The following is an 18,987-nucleotide window of genomic DNA, read 5'->3' as shown; positions in this document are numbered from 1 at the left end:
ATTTAAAATCTAGTGTAAATTTTGCCCTTAACAAAATCAGAGAAAATGTAAAGCAGCAGAGGGAATTCCTTAAACACACAGTTAAGGAAGAAAAGAACTGCTTAAGTAGATGCATAAATGGGTTCAGACAATGGATGAATGTATAGGGTTTTCCCTTTCCTGTTAGGAATAAGTAATTTTTTTTGAAGTAAATATATCCAGGAGTGAATTAGTTTGTCAATAACAACCTACTTTTTGTAACTTCTTAAAAAATACCCTTAAAAATACACAAGTATAGGGCGCCTGGGTGGCTCAGTGGGTTAAGCCTCTGCCTTCAGCTCAGGGTCCTGGGATCGAGTCCTACATTGGGTTCTCTGCTCAGGAGGCAGCCTGCTTCCCCCTCTCTCTCTGCCTGCCTGCCTCTCTGCCTACTTGTGATTTCTCTCTCTGTGTGTCAAATAAATGAATAAAATCTTTAAAAAAATTAAAAAGATATGCAAGAATACATGTTTGTTTTAGAAAAACATGAATAATATTTTTTAACTTTTCTTAATGCTAGTGGTCTAATAGAACTGATAGAGTCATGGTCGCTAATGGAGAATGTTCCAAAAGGGCTTCAGAAAATACAGTAAAGAAAGAATGAGACAACCAAATATAAAAGTCTGAAAATTTCCAACTCTCTATCCACCAACCCCACACACCGGGCCCCCTCCCCCCCAGGGGTGTGTCAATCTCCCAGCACTTGATGGACAGTGCAAGAGTCAGTGTTGATGTTTAAGCAGCTGAAGCAGATTTAGAAACAACAAAAGTTCAATAGTTATCATCCCAGCCACTCTGCCCCTGAAGATCTCTCATTGGCTATGTGTGACAAAAAGCTTCTAAATGGTCTTAGTGATCCCTGCCTCCTGGTATTCATGCTCTCGGGTAAGGTCCTACCCTTCAATATGGGCTGGTTTAGTGACTTGTTTCTGGTTAAAAAAAAAAAAAAAGTGACAAAGGTTAATGGGGATGTCCTGTACTGGATTCATAAAGAATGTGGCAAAGGTGTGATGGGATGTCATGTATTAGGTTAGGTTACAAAATGGCTGTTGCTTCTGTCTTGGGTAGACTCTCTCACTTGCTCTCTCTGAAGAAAGCCGGCTCCCATGTTGTAAGCACCTAGGGAGAAGCACACAACACAGCACACCGGCCCTCGAGGAACTGAACCCTGGCAACAACTGTGTGAGTGAGTTTGGAATCAGATCCTCTCCCCGAGTCTTCCAGGAAGACCTCACCGTTAGCCGGCAACTGGACCACAATCTCATGACAGACCTTGCGCCAGAGGAACCAAACTAAGCAGCACCCAGATTCCTGACTCACAGAATCTGTGAGGAAATAAATACCTGTTTTGTTAAGCCACTAATTCTGGGATAATTTGTTATGCAGCAACAGATAACTTATACACCTTTTTACCCGGTGGCACCCCTCCATCCTCTTTAGCCCAATTTCTCATTTCCTGCACTGTGCCCCATCTCTCATGGCCACCCCCGTCCCCACATTCCTTTTACTTCTTCCGTGGACAATTTAAAACTATCTCTATTTCACAGGCTCAAATTACTCCAGACCCTCAGGGCTTCTCCTTTCCACCTTAAATGGCCCAAAAACAATAAAGGAAGTTTTTAACTAAAGAGAAACTCTAGTGTTAGCTGCTATAACAACAATTCCCAGCTTATATTAAGAAACTGCGAGTCACCCAGAATAAATAATGTATCTATGATTTCATCAACTTAAAAATATTCTAGCTTTGAAAAAAAAATATTCTAGCTTTGGCACATTTTATAAAATTGAGATTAAAATCTTTGATGACTAAATACTTCATTCCTTGTTTATTTAAACTTTTGATAGTAATAAAACAAATTATTTTCAAATATTTTTGTTATTTGGGGGGCTACCATTTGATTTGGATCATTGTTAGATGTTAGTGTAAGTTGTCTACTCCTAATCTCTGTTTTTCAGCATTCTGGGCTCAGCTGTTACCTCATTACCTCAAATAAAACGCTCTGTGCCACCTCCTTTCTCAGAGTGTAAAATTCCTCACTCGTCCAGGATTTTGGAGGATACCCTGAAGGCTCTTACTCCCATCAGTCCCAGTTCTCTCTGGAATTACTCCCCTTCCCCAGTGGTCTGCCACCTTCTGCTGGCTGAGGTTCTGTTCCTGCCAGAGTTTTGTTCTCAGATGAGCTCTGCCCTACTTTCTTCAACTTCCCTGAGATGCCACCAACACAGGGCTGCTGAATGGAAGGACAGCAAACGCCAATAACAAACAATTTAAAATTAAAATTAGATGTTTTCTGAAATTAGACTTCTCCAGTTTCTTGGAGAACTGCAGCATGGGGATGTCCTGACTGTCCTCCTTAGGGTCTTCTTGTGTGCCCTTCCCTAGTGAACCCTCTAATCCACAAAAATTTCTCTTCTGTGCGGCTCTTTTTCTTCCAGTCTAAAAGGCCCCAGATCTACTCCCCACCAGTACCTTAATTTTCCTTAATACAAAGCACTTTAACTTGGTTTTGTTTACACTTCCCCCATCTGGGTGCGGGACAGGAGGAGTGGGGAGGGGTCTCACCTTCTACCGCTAAGGAGGCCCCAGGCCCATTTTGTGCTCTTTCCTAGACATTGTTACTGTCTCCTCAGCTCACACTGTTCCTAACCATTTAAAATAACATTTCTAAATGTTACGTTGCAGTTTAATAAAAAGATGGTGTTAAAAAGTTCTAATAAAATATATAAGAAAAGTCTTTCCCCTTTCAAAATCTTGCTGAATTTACTAAAAATTTTTTCAGAGAAATGGAGCTTTTTCTTAAGACTACACCAAAGTGGGGCACCTGGGTGGCTCAGTGGGTTAAGGCCTCTGCCTTCAGAGGCTCAGGTCATGATCTCAGGGTCCTGGGATCGAGCCCTGCATTAGGCATTCTGCTGAGCAGGGAGCCTGCTTCCTCCTCCTCTCTCTCTCTCTGCCTGCCTCTCTGCCTACTTGTGATCTTTGTCTGTCAAATAAATAAATAAAATCTTAAAAAAAAAAAAAAAGATTACACCAAAGACCCAGTCTATAAATTTGTATATAATCCACATCAAGTACAATGTAACAGCTTTTATGATTTTTATGTTTGTAGTGATGAGGCCCTCTTTGAGGATCATATCTGAGTGCTCATTCTATGGTATGCTCAACGATTGGCAAATATTAAGAAGCTATAGCTCATATCAATATCAAAGTTCTGACATTAATACGAAACATTACAATGTACAACTGCTATAAATCGTGCTTCACCTCAGGAATCCCAATGAAGAGACACTGAACTTCAGACCTTGGTTCTGAGGAGGAGCTGTAGAAAAACTTACAGAAGAACACCTATCACTGCAGATGACATTTAATTGCTTATTCGTCCCATAAGTGTAAATATTTATAGTCTGTCATAAAAATACATTTTCTTGGAAAGGGTTGGTTCCTGGCTATGCACTCGGGAAACCTTCCCTCCTTGCCTCCCTCCTGGTTGCTAATTGTATCCAATGTTTTCAAAGGGACGTGGGAGTTTCTAGGGAAAATAACTTGAAGCATGTCTGGTGAGCTGGATGACCGATAGGAAAAAAGGGAGTTGTGTAGAGGGAGGGCACTGATGGAAGAAATTTTTCACAGGTAGATTTTTCCAAGCAGGAGAGAAAATTAATCCAAGCAAAGACTAAGTGTGGCGTAGTACATTGGATTCAACCGAAGACATGACAGTTGGAAGAGAGCAGCTCCCAAATCAAAAGCACCAGTGCTGACCCATTCAGTCAGTAGTACACTTATTAAATGATCAGAAGAGCTGTCATCTAAAACTGGGTTGTCCTTTGGAACCCAAGAAAGCCTGTCAGTGGCCCCTAGGAGGGCAATTCCTAGAGGAAAGGACTTGTTTCCCTTCCCGTCTGGTCAAGAAGTCTGAGTCAGAGTGATGGTATAGAGAATGGAATGCAAGCCAGGAGCCCAGTGGCAATAGGGTGAGCTGGGTATCAGAGATGAGCAGAATTTCACTTTGGCCAGTGGAGAAGCTGAAGCAAAATGTGGTTGAGCCACGGTCAAAACTTAAGGCAGAGACTAGAGAAGGCTGGATGGGCATTTAGGGATTTCAGAGATTCATGCTGGTTGAGGGAGAAGAGGAGAAATTCCATAGGGGATTGATTTTCTGTGGTTATGAAGAGAAGAGGGTTATTAAGCTAGGAATATTTGGGTTTGAAGGTTACCATCACCTCATTCGTAGTCATAGGCTGGGGACCTGTAATAGCACAGAGAGAACAGTTTCTACTTATGATCACTTCTTCATATGGGAGAATTTCAGTCATATTAAAAGCACCAAATTGACAGGTAATGATTGTAGAAGATCAAATTTAGATTCCAGTTATAACAACCTCCACCCAAAATTAGTCAGATTTGGGGATTCACCTTCTCTATCATGAATGTACAATAAGACAAAACTTGGACACTAAACTCTCTGAAACTCACTGACCTCATTAATAAATCACAAATAATAACTCTGTGTCATAACATTATTGTGCAGATAATGAGAAAACTTTGGGGGGAGTGTTTAGCACAATGTTAGGCACATAGTAAGTGTCCAATTATATTTGTTCACTGCTCAGTGAAGAAGATTTTGCCAGAAAATTAAACTGGTAACCAAACAAAGACCACACATGACAAGGTTAGAGCAAACTCCAAGAGTTGTTGATATCCACAGTGCCACACATGAGCATAGGGGTTGCTAGATTCTTTTATAAGGTAGTGAAGGGAGAAAAGCACCCTGGACTGAGGATCAGGAGGATGGGTTTGTCCTGGTTCTGTTTTCAGCTCCCCTGCACACTGCGTTGGTTCCTTAGCTAACCTCTCCCAGGATCAGACTAGTTGAGGGAAAAATGAGGGGCTCCGTCTCCATAATGGCTACAGTTATTTTGAACAAAAACAATTTACATATTTGTGATATGATAATAATGTTTATGGTTTTAATCCTTAAAAACTGAGTTTTATGGAAAAAAACTTAAAAGTGTGCCATCATCTCCAATTAAATTAGCTGCAACTGTGAGAAGTTGGGTTGATTAGACGAACACGGAATAACACTACTATACTCCTGGTGCTAACATTCGAATTACAGCTGAATGAGTATGAGGAAGAGTACAGACAGCTTCATGGCTGGTCTTGCAAACCCAGATATAAAAAATAAGGTTATTATGGTCACAGGTTAAGTTTGTATTAGTTGTTTCTATTTTCTAATAGGAGAATGGAGGAGTGGCAAAGGTGAAGGGTAGGATGATGAGACTAATACTATAACGAATATATACAAGTACTCTGACAGACATTTTACGTACTCTGTCCCCTTTCCTTCCAGGTAGGCACCATCATTCTCATTTTACAGAAAACCGGTTTGTCAATGTTACACACAACAGTTGTTGGGACTGGAAGCCAAGTCTGTGATTTCATTCTATGTGTTTTTTAGATTATTGCCTGCAAACAGGAATATAGGAAAGGGAAACAAAAACATTTGGTGCTTGGAAGTATAAGGAAAGGAGTGCCTGGAGGGACTCAGTCAGTCAAGCCTCTGCCTTCTGCTCAGTCGGGATCCCAGGGTCCGGGATCCAGCCCCGCCTCGAGCTCCCTGCTCAGTGGATTGTCTGCTTGTCTCTCTCCCTCTACTTGCTGCTCTCCCTGCTCATCCTCCCTCTCTCTTTCTCTCTCTCTCTGTCAAATAAATAAATAAAATCTTTTAAAAAATAGGATATTTGAATATTATTATGTAATTTTAGTAAATTCTGAACTATATTCACCTGGAAATTCATACCACGGCTGTATTATAAGAGTTTCTGGTCTGTATCGCTTTTACGTCATTAAAATGTGAAGCTGGATGCCTCCCCAAATGTTAGAACGAGATATTTTTGCAGGGGCCGCTGCGATGGCATTGGAAGTACCAATGACGCGGTTACTCAGGTGTTGCTGTTAAACTAGTGAAGCCAGGCAATAGCTAAAATTTCACTTGTGCCAAGCAGCAAACCTGTTTCATCTGAGGAGGCTGCTCCCAGACCATACACAATAGGGATTTTCTCTAACAGAAATGCTTCTGGTGGCTTCAAGAGATCCTCTTTAATCCCTTAGCATGAGTTCTAGAGCTGTCACAACACTGTATGACAATTTGGGCTCAATTTTAACTGTCCCATGAGCCTGGTGTACGGCAGATACAAATTCACACCTACTTAATACTCTATTTAATTGGCCTTGGTTTTCTTTTTCCCTCGTTTCCCCTGTTTTATTTTGTTGTATTACCGCCACTCAGTCAAGCTGGAAAACTGGGGTCACCCTGACTCTTTAAAACTTCTGCTGAACACATTCCTGATCATGTCTCTTTTCCATTCCCGTCACTTCTGCCTTAGTTCAGGCCCTCTTTTTTGTTTTCCTGGATCAGTTCAACAGCTGCCAGCTAGGGTCCCCTGTCCGCAGGCTTTTCTGCTCAGCTCATTGTCCACACAATCAAGCATCTTCTATTTAAACCCCATTTAAATCCTACGGATCTCCACCCATTAAGGATCCTTCAGAGTCCTCATTGTCCACAGAGTAGTCCCAGCTCCTAGCAGAGAAGGCAGAGCCCCTCCAGTCTTGTCACATCTCCTTGTCTCATTAGCACCTAACTTGAATCTTGGCTCTTTCTCCCCTTTTAGCTTTTGCTCAAGCTCTTCCCTTTATCCAAAGGTCCTTGCTGCCCACCCCACCCTCCAACCCCTCATCCCTTACCTAGATTCTTGCCATTCTTGGACACACAGTTCAGATGTCATTTCCTCAGGAAACCCAGTTTCCCCACACTATGAGCCCTCCAGCTCATTCTAGGGCTCTCTTCTCTTGTATTAGTGCATTCATCTTTTCATAAACATGAGAATACTCTCATGATTTCTTTCGGCTAGTGAAAGCGGGTACTAATGTAGGTCTTCTGTTAAAGCAAGCACTAGTTAACATTCAAAAAGCAGGGGAGACCTCACTTGTATGCCATTTCAGGTTACAGAAGGTTTCATAGGTGCACTCTGCCTTTGGGTAGAGAGGGAGACCCGTATTCATTAAACCCAATACTGCAATCATCACGGACCTTGTCATATTTCACTGTAACTCTCTGTTGATGTGTCTATTGTCCTCCTTTAGGATGTTAGCTCATGCTTTTAAAAAGTAGGATAGAAAAAGGTCCATGGCCAGAGAGTAAAATGCACAAGAGAAATGACCAGAAGGGTCACAGAAAATAAGGCAAAGTGTTGTTCTACATATAAAAAGATGTTTGATCTTGATAATAATGAAAGAAAAGTCAATTATTATGCTACCATTACTTATCAATCATAAATCCAAAAGTTGGACAACACACTCTGTGGGTGAGGCTGTGTGGAGGTAGGCATTCTCAAACACTGCCGGTTGGAATAGAATTGGTACAGTCATTATGGGGAGACATTTGGCAACAGCAAATAAATTTATATATGCTTTTGCTCTTTGGTCCAGCATTCATACTTCTAAGAATATATCCCAAAGGTATACTGCAAAATATTTGAGGAAATGTATGTGGAGAACAATACTCAGTAGCTCTTTTTATACAATAATATGTTGGAACCCATATAAACCGTTAATAGAGTACTGGTTGGATAAATTATGGCAGATCTACACAATAAAGTATTTTGAAGCTATACAAAAATGAGAAATATCTTTAATACTATAAAGTAATTGCCAGGGGTGCCTGGGTGGCTCGGTTGTTAAGCGTCTGCCTTTGGCTCAGGTCATGATCCCAGGGTCCTAGGATCAAATCCTGCATTGTACTGCCTGCTCAGTGGGAAGCCTGCTTCTCCCTCTCCCACTCCCCCTGCTTGTGTACCCTCTCTCACCATTTCTCTGTCAAATAAATAAATAAAATCTTTTAAAAAAACTTTTAAGAAATAAAGTAATTGCCAGGTGCGTAAGGTGGAAAACATGTTCAGTTTGTTACTGTTTTTCTGAGAAAAGGGAGGATATAAGGATATATTTACTTATAGTTGTTAAAAGTGTAAGGAAAAAGAAATAACAAGATGGAGATGACAAGAATAAAAGCTAGACTTTTCTAGATATTTCTCATTTTAAGGATCTTACTTTGGAACCATGTAAATATTTTACTTAATTGTGAAATAATTTTATAGTCCCCCCAAAATGAAAAAGAAATGAACCTAAATATGTATTGAATTGTTGGAATAATCTCACAGAGACAAACTGGTTTTTCCTTCTCTATTTTCCCTTCCCTGCAGCCCCTTTGCCATCAGATTTGTTGACCCTGAGCCCAGAGCAGATGTAAACTGCAACAGTTTGTAAGGCAGAGGGGTAGCCTGCATTTCCGATGATGGGTTAATGGGAGGTCCTTGGCCCAATGTTAAAGTCTCCTTTATTTTCTGTTTATTTTAGTTAAGAATTACCTTTCCTCATTCAGCTTCCTCCTTCCTTTCTCTTCCTAGCACCATGAAAATCACAAGTGGTATAGCTAAATGGGCAGGTTCCTACATTCGATTAGTAGGTTTCAAATTTGAACCACTTGAGCTTGCAAAATGATATATCCAAGGACACTATTAGGAAAATTTTAAAAAGATTTTATTTATTTATTTGTTTGTTTGTTTGTTTATTTATTTGGGGGGAGAGAGAGAGCTTGTGCATGCACAGGGAGAGGGACGAGGGACAAGCAGACTCCCCGCTGAGCAGGGAGCTGGATGGATATGGGACTCAATCCCAGGATCCTGGGATCAGGACCTGAGCCACAGGCAGATGTTAACTGACTGAACCACCCAGGTGCCCCAGATAGGGGATTTTCTGAGAGAAGCTTTCAGCTAAGGATAGGGAGGCCTTGGCCATAATAACCAGAACTAGTAACTTCAGCAAGAGCAGAAAAGCTTCTGAAACTGCAGAGGGCCTGTATAGAGGACAGGAAGAATGAAGTGCAGGTCAGGATCAAAGAAAATAACACCAAAGATCAGTAGCAAAACAAAGATGGACTCTAGCTGCCCACACAGGGGAAACAGAATCAGTTTCTGATTGGAAGGATTGAGGTCTTCCTGTATAATATGCTTGTGCGTGTATGTCTATGCTGTCTGGTCCTCACACATCAGGTTCTCTGGAATGTGGGGGGCAAGATGGTTACTTGGGATCTACATGCAAGAGCAGGAAGAGGCAGAAGCGGGACTGGGCAGAGGGAGAAGCTGAACTGTGACAAGGGCTCAACAAAACCTTGGCCCATCTGGCAAAAAACTGGTCCTGCGGCAGACAGAAATGATCGGCCATTGTACTCCCATCTGGTTTAGTCACTTGACACAGGTTCCCTGGGAAAGGGCTCGACTTCCAACAGAAGAAGCCATTCTGCCGCTAAAGCAGACCCTGAAGAAGCTGCCCGCAGAAGGCTGTGGGCTGACCGCATTTCCTGTAGCGAGGAGGCAAGCCCCTGAAGGGGAAGTGGGTGGTGCATCTCTCTGCCTACCAGGCTACCCAACCTCACCACAGTCAGTCAATAAAGACTGGTTTTATTTTAATTTCTTTCAACAAAGAAAAGGTATTACCTTTTCATACATTCAGTGTTGAATTTGAAATTACTATTACAATTTCTATTCCATAGATTGTCAGGTGGTCAATATTATATTTCTGGGCAGGCTGAAATTACCTGCTCATTCATCCATCTATCTCAGAAACATTTTTTAGTGTCTATTGCATGGAAGTCTCTGGAAATTGAAAAGATGAATAAAGATGCTTTCCCCATGAACTCTTGGGAGTTAGATTCTAGTAGGGTGGCAGACAATTAAATAGACAATAAAACAAATGGTTAGAGTTTAAAAGATAGGTATGAACAATGTGCCATAGACGTTTAAGGGTGGTGAAGAACAAAATACTCAGCTATGTCTGCAGGCATCCTCCTGGAGAGGAGATGTGGACTCTGGCCCTCAGATGACAAGAAATATTTCCACAGGAACATTATAGGAAGAGCGAATTGCATGTGTAGAAGGCTGAGAAGAAAAAAAGAGCATCCCATGTTATGGAAACCCTAAATAAGTTGATACGACCAAGGCACATATTGTAAGTATTGGAATTGGGGCTGGGAAGACAGATATGGATAGAAATACAATCCTTCATTCATTAATGTAACTTTGTATTGTATATTATCTAGCCAGTGTTTCTCAAATGCATTTAATCGTGATTTGTGGTTCTGCTTGTTGTTTTTTGCTTGTTTGTTTACATTAACAACCCTCTGCAGAACATTCTTTGGGAAATGTCGAAGGAAGTCTCGATTGAGCCTGCCAGGTCGTCTGTGACATAAGCCTGCTCTAGATCTAGTACTTGAAAAGGTCTGTTTTGACTTGCTTCTGACAGATTTTTAAATATATATTATTAGATCCTGGGAACATTACAGCTGTATCCATCCGTTCTTAGAGACTGGAATACAGAACTTCATTAGAAGGAACACCCGATCTCCCCATCATAAAGAGTCCTTAGCAACCACTTAGTTTTAGGACACAGACAGAGAGACCAGAGACTGTGGAGACTTTGACTCTTTCTGGGGCAAACTGGGCTGAGGAGGCTGAGGAAGAAAGTCTAGGCGCAGAGAGAAGTCCTTCGCCATGGCATCTGTATCATTTCGAGAGCCAATATCTGCCACAGTAGGAAAACGGATGATCGTGACAGGTAAAGAGTTTTCGCATATGCTTTCACAAGGAAATCTATACTTTCTTTATCCCTCCCCTCTATGATGCTCACATGTGATACTCACATAATGGATGGAAGAATAAAATCATCACATATGTTTCTTTTATATGATACTTCTACTCTTACACACACAGTTTGGGCATCAACACTGCTGCTGTAAACAGATCTGCGACATCCCAGTTTTCACTCTATAAGCTAACTTTCACAAATGAACATTTTTATATCATAAAGCCACTGGGTGGCTCAGTGGGTTAAGCATCTGCCTTCAGCTCAGGTCATGATCCCAGGTCCTCAATCGAGTCCCACATCGAACTCCCTGCTCAGCAGGGAGTCTGTTTCTCCCTCTCACTCTGCTCTCTATGTTTCTCTCAAATAAATAAAAAGCTAAAAAAAAAGTATACTTTTGATCAAATTTTAATTATTACCAATTTAGTCTTCTTGTATTTTTATAAACTTGAAATATTTGGTTAATAAAAATTTGAGCAAGATGTACATTAAACCTAGTACAGTTATTGGCTTGCATTTTGTTCAACTTGTTTTAAATGATTTGAGTGGTGTGGGGGGATTATAATAATGATTATAATAATGTAATTAAATAGAATATGACTAATTGTGATAAGTCTATAAGAAAAAAATTAAATTTCATCTTATTTCCTTTATAACTTTAAATCATGAGCATATCTTATAAGCTTACTTTCTTACCTGTCTATAAATTTCCACTTCAATCTTGAGAAACCGGCTCCAACTACTTGCCATCCACTAACTTGTTCGATTCCAGTATACAGGTATATAAGTACCAGAGTTATTAACCTGTACTCCATGGGAACAGACTTTGTCAACTAGAGGATGGTGCCTTCTTACAATTCCTTTTGCTTTTAGACGAACAGACTCTACTCATTTCCAAATATCGGCATCTTTCCCTCCCACCCCCTACAGTTAGACTCTTGACACAGTATGAATTCCTTCCTGGAATCCCCCAACTTCCTAAATGATTTTTTTTTAATTTGCATACATCAAGGTTTGCTCTGTGTGCTGTAAAGTCTATTTTTTTAAAATTTTATTTATTTGAAAGAGAGAGAGACGGAGCTCAATCCCAGGATCCTGAGATCACGACTTGAGCTAAAGGCAGATGCTTAACCACCTAGGTGTCTCCAGGCTGTGAAGTCTAACGACAAATTCATAAAGCCATGTATCCACCATCAGACTAGTTTCACCACTCTAAAAATCTCTTGAACTGCATTTATTCATTTCTTGCTTTTCTCTCCCTGAGATCCTAGCAATCACTGATCTTTTCACTATCTATACTTTTGCCTTTTCCTGAATGTCAGGGAGCCGGAATCATACAGGATCTAGGCTTCTCAGGTTGGCTTATTCCACTGCCAATATGTATTAAGTTTTCTTGAGGTCTTTTCATCACTGGATAGCTCGTTTCTTTTTAGAAATAAATATTCCATCGTATGGATGTCCCACTATTTTTCTTTTCCCCTGTTGAAGGACATCTTGGTGGCCTGTGGTTTTTACAACTCTGCAAAAAAGCCTTTACAAACATTTGGATGCTGACCCTTGTGTGGATATGTTTTTGGATTAATTTGGTAAATACCTAGGACTAGGATTGCTGGATCATAAGACAAGACTATGTTTAGCTTTGTAAGAAACTGCCAAACTACCTTCCAAAGCAGCTGTACCATTTTGCGTTCCCAGTAGCAAAGGGTGAGCATGGCTGTTGCTTTGACATCCTTGTCAGCATTTGTTTTTGTCTGTTTTGGGGCTGTTGATTTGTTTTGTTTTGTTTTTCACTTTTAGCCATTCTAATAGGTATGTAGTCACATCTCATACGTCTCACTGCTGTTTAAATTCACAACTCCTTAATGACTAATGTTCATATACTTATTTGCCATCTGTGTATCTTCCTTGTTGAGATGTCTGTTCATAATGTTTGGCCTATTTCATAATTATTCTTTTTTGTTTTCTTATTGTTGAGTTTTAAAGTTCTGTCTGTATTTTAGATGCAAGTCCTGTATCAGATAAGTGTTCATAGATTTTTTTTGCCAAACCTGTGGTTTGTCTTTTCATTTCCTTAGCATCGCCTTTTATACAGAGGAAATTTTTAGTTTTAATAAAGCAAAACCAATCAATTTTTTTCTTTCATGGATTATGCTTTTGATGTTGTATCTAAAAATTCATCACCAAATCCAAGATCACTTAGATTTTTCTCCTATGTCTTTTCTTGAAAGTTTTACAATTACGTCTTTTCAGTTAGGTAAATGATCCGTTTGGCAGTGATTTTGTATTTCTTTTTTTTTTTTTTTTTTTTCCTGTTACACATTTTTTTTTTAAATTTTTTATTTTTTATAAACATATATTTTTATCCCCAGGGGTACAGGTCTGTGAATCACCAGGTTTACACACTTCACAGCACTCACCAAATCACATACCCTCCCCAATGTCCATAATCCCACACCCTTCTCCCAAACCCCCTCCCCCCCGGCAACCCTCAGTTTGTTTTGTGAGATTAAGAGTCACTTATGGTTTGTCTCCCTCCCAATCCCATCTTGTTTCATTTATTCTTCTTCTACCCACTTAAGCCTCCATGTTGTATCACCACTTCCTCATATCAGGGAGATCATATGATAGTTGTCTTTCTCTGATTTTGTATTTCTTAAACTTTTCATTTCCATCAGCCATAAGATTTCCTCTTTTCCTTAAGCCACTTTGCAATAGGTTTTCTGTCACTTTCAACTGTGGTTCTTCATTGATAACTTGAAATTTCTTCTGATTTATATCAGTGTTAGTTTCATGTATTTATATAATTCCACGTTGTCACCTTTGATAGATTTTAGCATATTGACATAGAATAATTAATTTCACATTCTTCCATATTTTATATTTAATTTCCAAATTTTCACCATTATAATGAAGCCACATGAATACTTTTGTATAAATCATTTTTCTCTTTTATTTTCTTATGGTATATTTACAAAGAATGAAATTAGCACGTTAAAGATTAAAAACTCCATTATCCTACTTTTTAAAAGATTTATTTATTTATTTTAGAGAGAGCTAGTGCATGTGAATGGGAGGAGGTGCAGAGGGAGAGACCCTCAAGCAGACTCCCAGCTGAGCATGGAGGCTATGCAGGGCTCGATCTCATGACCGATGGGCTCACGCTCAGAGCCAAAACCAAAAGTCGGAGGCTTTACTGATGCCCCAAAGACTGCATTATTCTGTGCGATAATTCAGGATGTATTATTTGGTGTATGTTGACTACTTATCTAATTTGACAACTCATCAATTTTTATTTGTCTTCAAATTTTTATATTTTTCTTTTAAAATATATTTTTGAGACTAAATTTTTTTCATACTGCTTTGAAATTCAATGTTAACAAACATAACTGAATCTCTACTGAACACTAAAAACTTGGCCAGGAGAGGGTGACTGTCTGGTTCAGTCAGAAAGAGCTTGGTTTCAGTCAACCAAGAGCTGACTCTTGGTTTCAGCTCGGGTCATGATCTCGGGATCTCAATCCTGAGCCCTACACCAGGTGTCATGCTCAGCCAGAGTCTGCTTAAGATTCCCCTCTGCCCCTCCCCCTGCTTTCTCTCTTTCTCTCTCAAATAAATAAATAAATCTTAAAAGAAAGAAAGAAAGAGCAAGCATGGGGCTCTTGATCTCGGGGTTGTGAGTTTGAATACCATGTTAGGTGCAGAGATTACTAAAAAAATAAACTTAAAAAAAAAAAGTAAAAAAAAAAAAACCTGTCCAGGAGCTTTGGAGGATATAGAAATGAACATGAATAAGATGTTCTTTTTCTTCTAGAAATTTATAATCTGTAGATCTGATTAGAACATTATACGTTATCCTGTTATCCTAATTGTTTAATCTGAATATCCACCACAGCATAGTGTGGTATTGAAAGGAGACACAAATCTAACGCCAAAGGCCTTGAGAAATAATGTAAAAGAAGTAGAAAAGGAGGAAAATTATATCACAATGCACTCCACAAAACTAAATCACACATTTTGTTTTGTTTTTCCTGTTCATTTCTTTTCTTTTTGAATATTGCAATTAGAGCATAAATTACCTCTGACATTATAGGTGGATTTTAGAATGTATTTAGTTTACAGTTAATAAAGGGATAGAGAGTCTTTTAGAAAACCGTCAGAAAGTCCCACTTTTAAAACTTTATTTTTAAAGGTTTTATCTATTTGACACAGGAAGAGAGCACAAGCAGGGCTTGGAACAGCAAGCAGAGGGAGAAGCAGGCTTGTTGCTGAGCAGGGACCCTAATGTTGGGCTCGATCCCAGGACCCTGGAATCATGATCTGAGCCAAAGGCAGATGTTAAATTGACAGCCACCCAGGTGTTCCTCCAACTTTTTTAAAACTTAAAAAAAAAAAAAAAAAGTTGATATGTAATTGTTAAAAACAGATGATGCCCAAAATGGAGTCACTCATGCAAAGCTTCACTTCACCAAACTGAGACTTGGTTCAAAGAGCACAGGCTCTCTCAGAAATGGATCTTAAACTAGTCCACCAGGAGCTACCTGATCAGCGGTAGTTAGATAACCAGCCTAACAGCTGCCTGTGATCCCCTAAAGGAAAGTAAACCTGCAAAAGCCAATTTTTCCTAGTGTAAATTCCTTGTTCTTGCTTCCTTCGGGCCATAAAGTCTTTCATTTTGTACAGCTCCTTGGAGCATCTCTCTCTATCTGCCAGACCGGAGGCTGCCCAGTTCATGAATTGTTAGGTAAAGCCAATAAGATCTTTAAAATTTACTCAGTTGAATCTTGTTTTTTAACAACACATACTCTATAAAGTACATTAATCTGGTATTCAGCCTGATGACATTTTATAAACTGAACATTGTGTCTATGTGTTTACTTTTTAGATTAAGATAGAGCACATTTTCATCACCCTAAAAATTTCCTTAATGCTCTTTCCCAGTCGGTCCTCCCAAAGTCCAACACGTTCCGCTTTCTGTATTCCATATGTTTTTGATAATTGTGGGTTTAATCTGATAGGGCAAATTAATCATCTGTATTTTTAAAACATTTTATTTGCTGGTTCATTCTACCACAAAAGATTTGCTAGCAATTTGTTAAGTTGTATTACATAGTGAGGCGATTATTTATGGATGTTATTTTTGCATTACAGAGATCTTATTATGAAAGCTAATATCATAAACAAAATCATGAAGAGATTTAAAAAATATTTTAGAGCATGATTGTTTATTTTTAAAACATCTATTTATAAAACAAAAACAAAAAACAAGAATGGCTTATCCAGTTCTAGGTCCTCTGTTTTAAATTTTAAAAATAACATTTATTTTAAAATACATTCTTTTTAATTGAAGGTGACCCAAATGAATGGAAATATAATCCATGCTTGTGGATTGGAAGAACAAATATTGTTCAGATGTCCATACACACAGCAAGCTATAGATTTAATACAATGTCTTTCAAAGTATCACCAGCATTTTTCACAGAACTAGAATAGATAATCCTAAAATGTGTATGGAACCACAAAAGACCCTGAATAGCCAAAGCAATCTTGAAAATGACGGACTAAACTAGAGGTATGACAATCCTAGATTTCAACATGTACTATAAAGCCTTAGTAATCAAAACAGTGTGGTACTGACATAAAAATAGACAACACAGTTCAATGGAACGGAATAGAGAGTCCAGAAATCAACCCATGATTATATAGTCAAATCATCTTTGACAAAAGAGGCAAGAACTTGCAGTGGGAAAAGGACAGGACTCTTCAACAAATGGTGTTGGGACAAATGAACAGCCACATGCAAAGCAATGAAACTGGACACCTTTTATCACCGCACACAAAATGTATTAAAGACCTGGAATCATAAAAATCCTAGAAGACAGCACAGGCAGTAATTTCTCTGACATCAGTTATAGCAACATTTTTCTAGTTGTGCCTCCAAGGCAAGAGAAACGAAAGCAAAACAACAACAACAACTATGGAACTACATCAAAATAAAAAACTTCTGCACAGCAAAGGAAACAACAAAACTAAAAGACAACCTATGGAACAGGAGAAGATATTTGCAAATGACATAGCCAAAAGAGGAGTATCCAAAATATATAAAGAATGTATACAACTCAGGGCGCCTGGGTGGCTCAGTGGGTTAAAGCCTCTGCCTTAGGCTCGGGTCATGATCTCAGGGTCCTGGGATCGAGCCCCGCATCGGGCTCTCTGCTCGGTGGGGAGCCTGCTTCCCTCCTTCTCTCTCTGCCTGCCTCTCTGCCTACTTGTGATATCTCTGTGTCAAATAAATAAGTAAAATCTTAAAAAAAAAAAAAAGAATGTATACAACTCAACGCCAAAATAAATAAAATAATAATCCAATTAAAAGTGGGCAGAAGACATGAACAGACATTTCTCCAAAGAAGACATCCAGATAGATGGCCAACAGACACATGAAAAAATGCTCAGCCTCACTAATGATGGGGGAAATGCAGATCAAAACTACAATACAAAACTGGTGGGAAATGTACCAACAATGCATGAGGATTTCCACAAGTGCAGCCACTGTGGAAAACAGTATGGGAACTCCTCAAAAAATTATAAATGGACTACCCTATAATTCCATAATCACACTACAGTTTGCCCAAAGAACACAAAAACACTAATCCAAAATGATATATGCAGCCCTATGTTTATTGCAGCATTATTTACTATAGTCAAGTTATGGAAGCAGCCCAAGCGGTGTCCATCAATAAATGGATGGATAAAGAAGATGTAGTATCAGGTCATCTGGATGGCTCAGTCAGTTAAGCATCTGCTTTCAGCTCAGGTGATGATACGGGGGTCCTGAGATCAAGACCCGCATTGGACTCCTTGCTCAGTGGGGAGCCTGCTTCTCCCTTTCCCTCTGTCCACCATTCCCCCAGCTTGTGTTCTCTCTCTCTGTCAGATAAATAGATAAAATCTTTTTTAAAAGATGGTATGTGTGTGTGTGTGTGTGTATATATATAATATATATATATGTTTCTTATGACATATATATGTCATAAGAAAGAAAAAGCTTGCCATCTGCAATACCATGGATGGATCTAGAGAGTATTAATGCTAAGCAAAATAAATCAGTCAGAGAAAGACAAATACCATATGATTTCACTCATATGTGGAATTTTTAAAAAAAGAGCAAAAAAGACAAACCAAAAAACAGACTCTTAACTATAGAGAACACACTGATGGTTACCAGAGGGGAGGTTCGTGGGGGGAGGGGTGAGATAGGTGAAGGGGATTAAGAGTCCACATATCACAATGAGCACTGAGTAATGTATGGAGTTATTGAGTAACTATTTTGTACACCTGAAACTAAAATAACACCATGTGTTAACTATACTGGAATTAAATTTAAAAAAAGAAAAAAGAAATACATTCTTTCATTCAGACTTTTTCATAATTCCCACTTGCTCCAAATTAAAGAAAGGGATAGAATAATTAATATGGGATGTTAAATTAAAAAGGCAGCATGAAAGATGATCTCATTTAACCTCTCATTTTTCAGAAATACTGAGGATCAGAGAGCCAAGTGGTTTACTGAAGGTCACACAGCCTTGATCAGAAGGTGGAAGCCTGCACTTGCCACCATTTACATGACATATTTATGTGCACTATATCCAGATTAGAATAAAAAATTAATGTATATAGTCGGTCATCATTTACCTACTAGAAAATCTGCTAGTGTAAACGAGGAATATTATAAAATCCTACCATACAAAGGAGTGATCACAGCAAGGGATTTCTGCTAGAAATACATTAGAATTGGAAATACTCTCAAGGAAATGGCCAAAACCCAGTATGATGAATAAAACTATAAGTGGTAGGAGAAGTACATAAATGTGTATGTAATTTTGAAAAGCACTGCTCCATTAGCTTGGGTTTCAGACCTATTTATTCATCTCATTTTTTGCCCTGTGAAACTGTCACACTAATAGTTATGTCTCAAATTCAATTACTTTAAAAATAGAAAATGACTTCACACTGAACTGCCAGTGGTTTCCTATTTGAAGAAAGAATAAAACTGTCCTACTGCAAATTCAGCTGATGTCTCATCACTATCATTCATGATGCAAATATTTTACATTTTTCAAAAGTAATTCATGACAAAAGCTGATGCATTTTAATGGCGCTAACACATTTGGTTGACTAATCTGCATTTTATTCTGTAGACATAGCATGTGATTTGCCTGAATCAAAATTTATCTACAAGGGACAGCAGTTAAAATCAATCTTACCTAAACTCGTTG

At 38.9% G+C, this 18,987-nt stretch overlaps 1 protein-coding gene across 2 annotated transcripts in view; it reads left to right on the top strand.

Annotated features, from left to right (window-relative positions):
• The first annotated feature begins 10,517 nt into the window (after positions 1–10,517).
• The window catches only part of SPMIP2 (sperm microtubule inner protein 2), a 103,665-nt gene continuing 95,195 nt past the window's right edge, over positions 10,518–18,987 (top strand). For both annotated transcript variants that reach the window (XM_059174349.1, XM_059174341.1), the window contains exon 1: positions 10,518–10,687. In XM_059174349.1, the coding sequence (XP_059030332.1) occupies positions 10,624–10,687 (64 nt within the window). In that variant the 5' untranslated portion in view covers positions 10,518–10,623. The remainder of the gene's footprint in view (positions 10,688–18,987) is intronic.

Source organism: Mustela lutreola, chromosome 1, assembly GCF_030435805.1.
Source record: "Mustela lutreola isolate mMusLut2 chromosome 1, mMusLut2.pri, whole genome shotgun sequence".
Taxonomy (NCBI): Eukaryota; Metazoa; Chordata; class Mammalia; order Carnivora; family Mustelidae; genus Mustela; species Mustela lutreola.
Note: the sequence above shows the minus strand (reverse complement) of the source record. Positions and strands in the feature narration are given on the sequence as shown.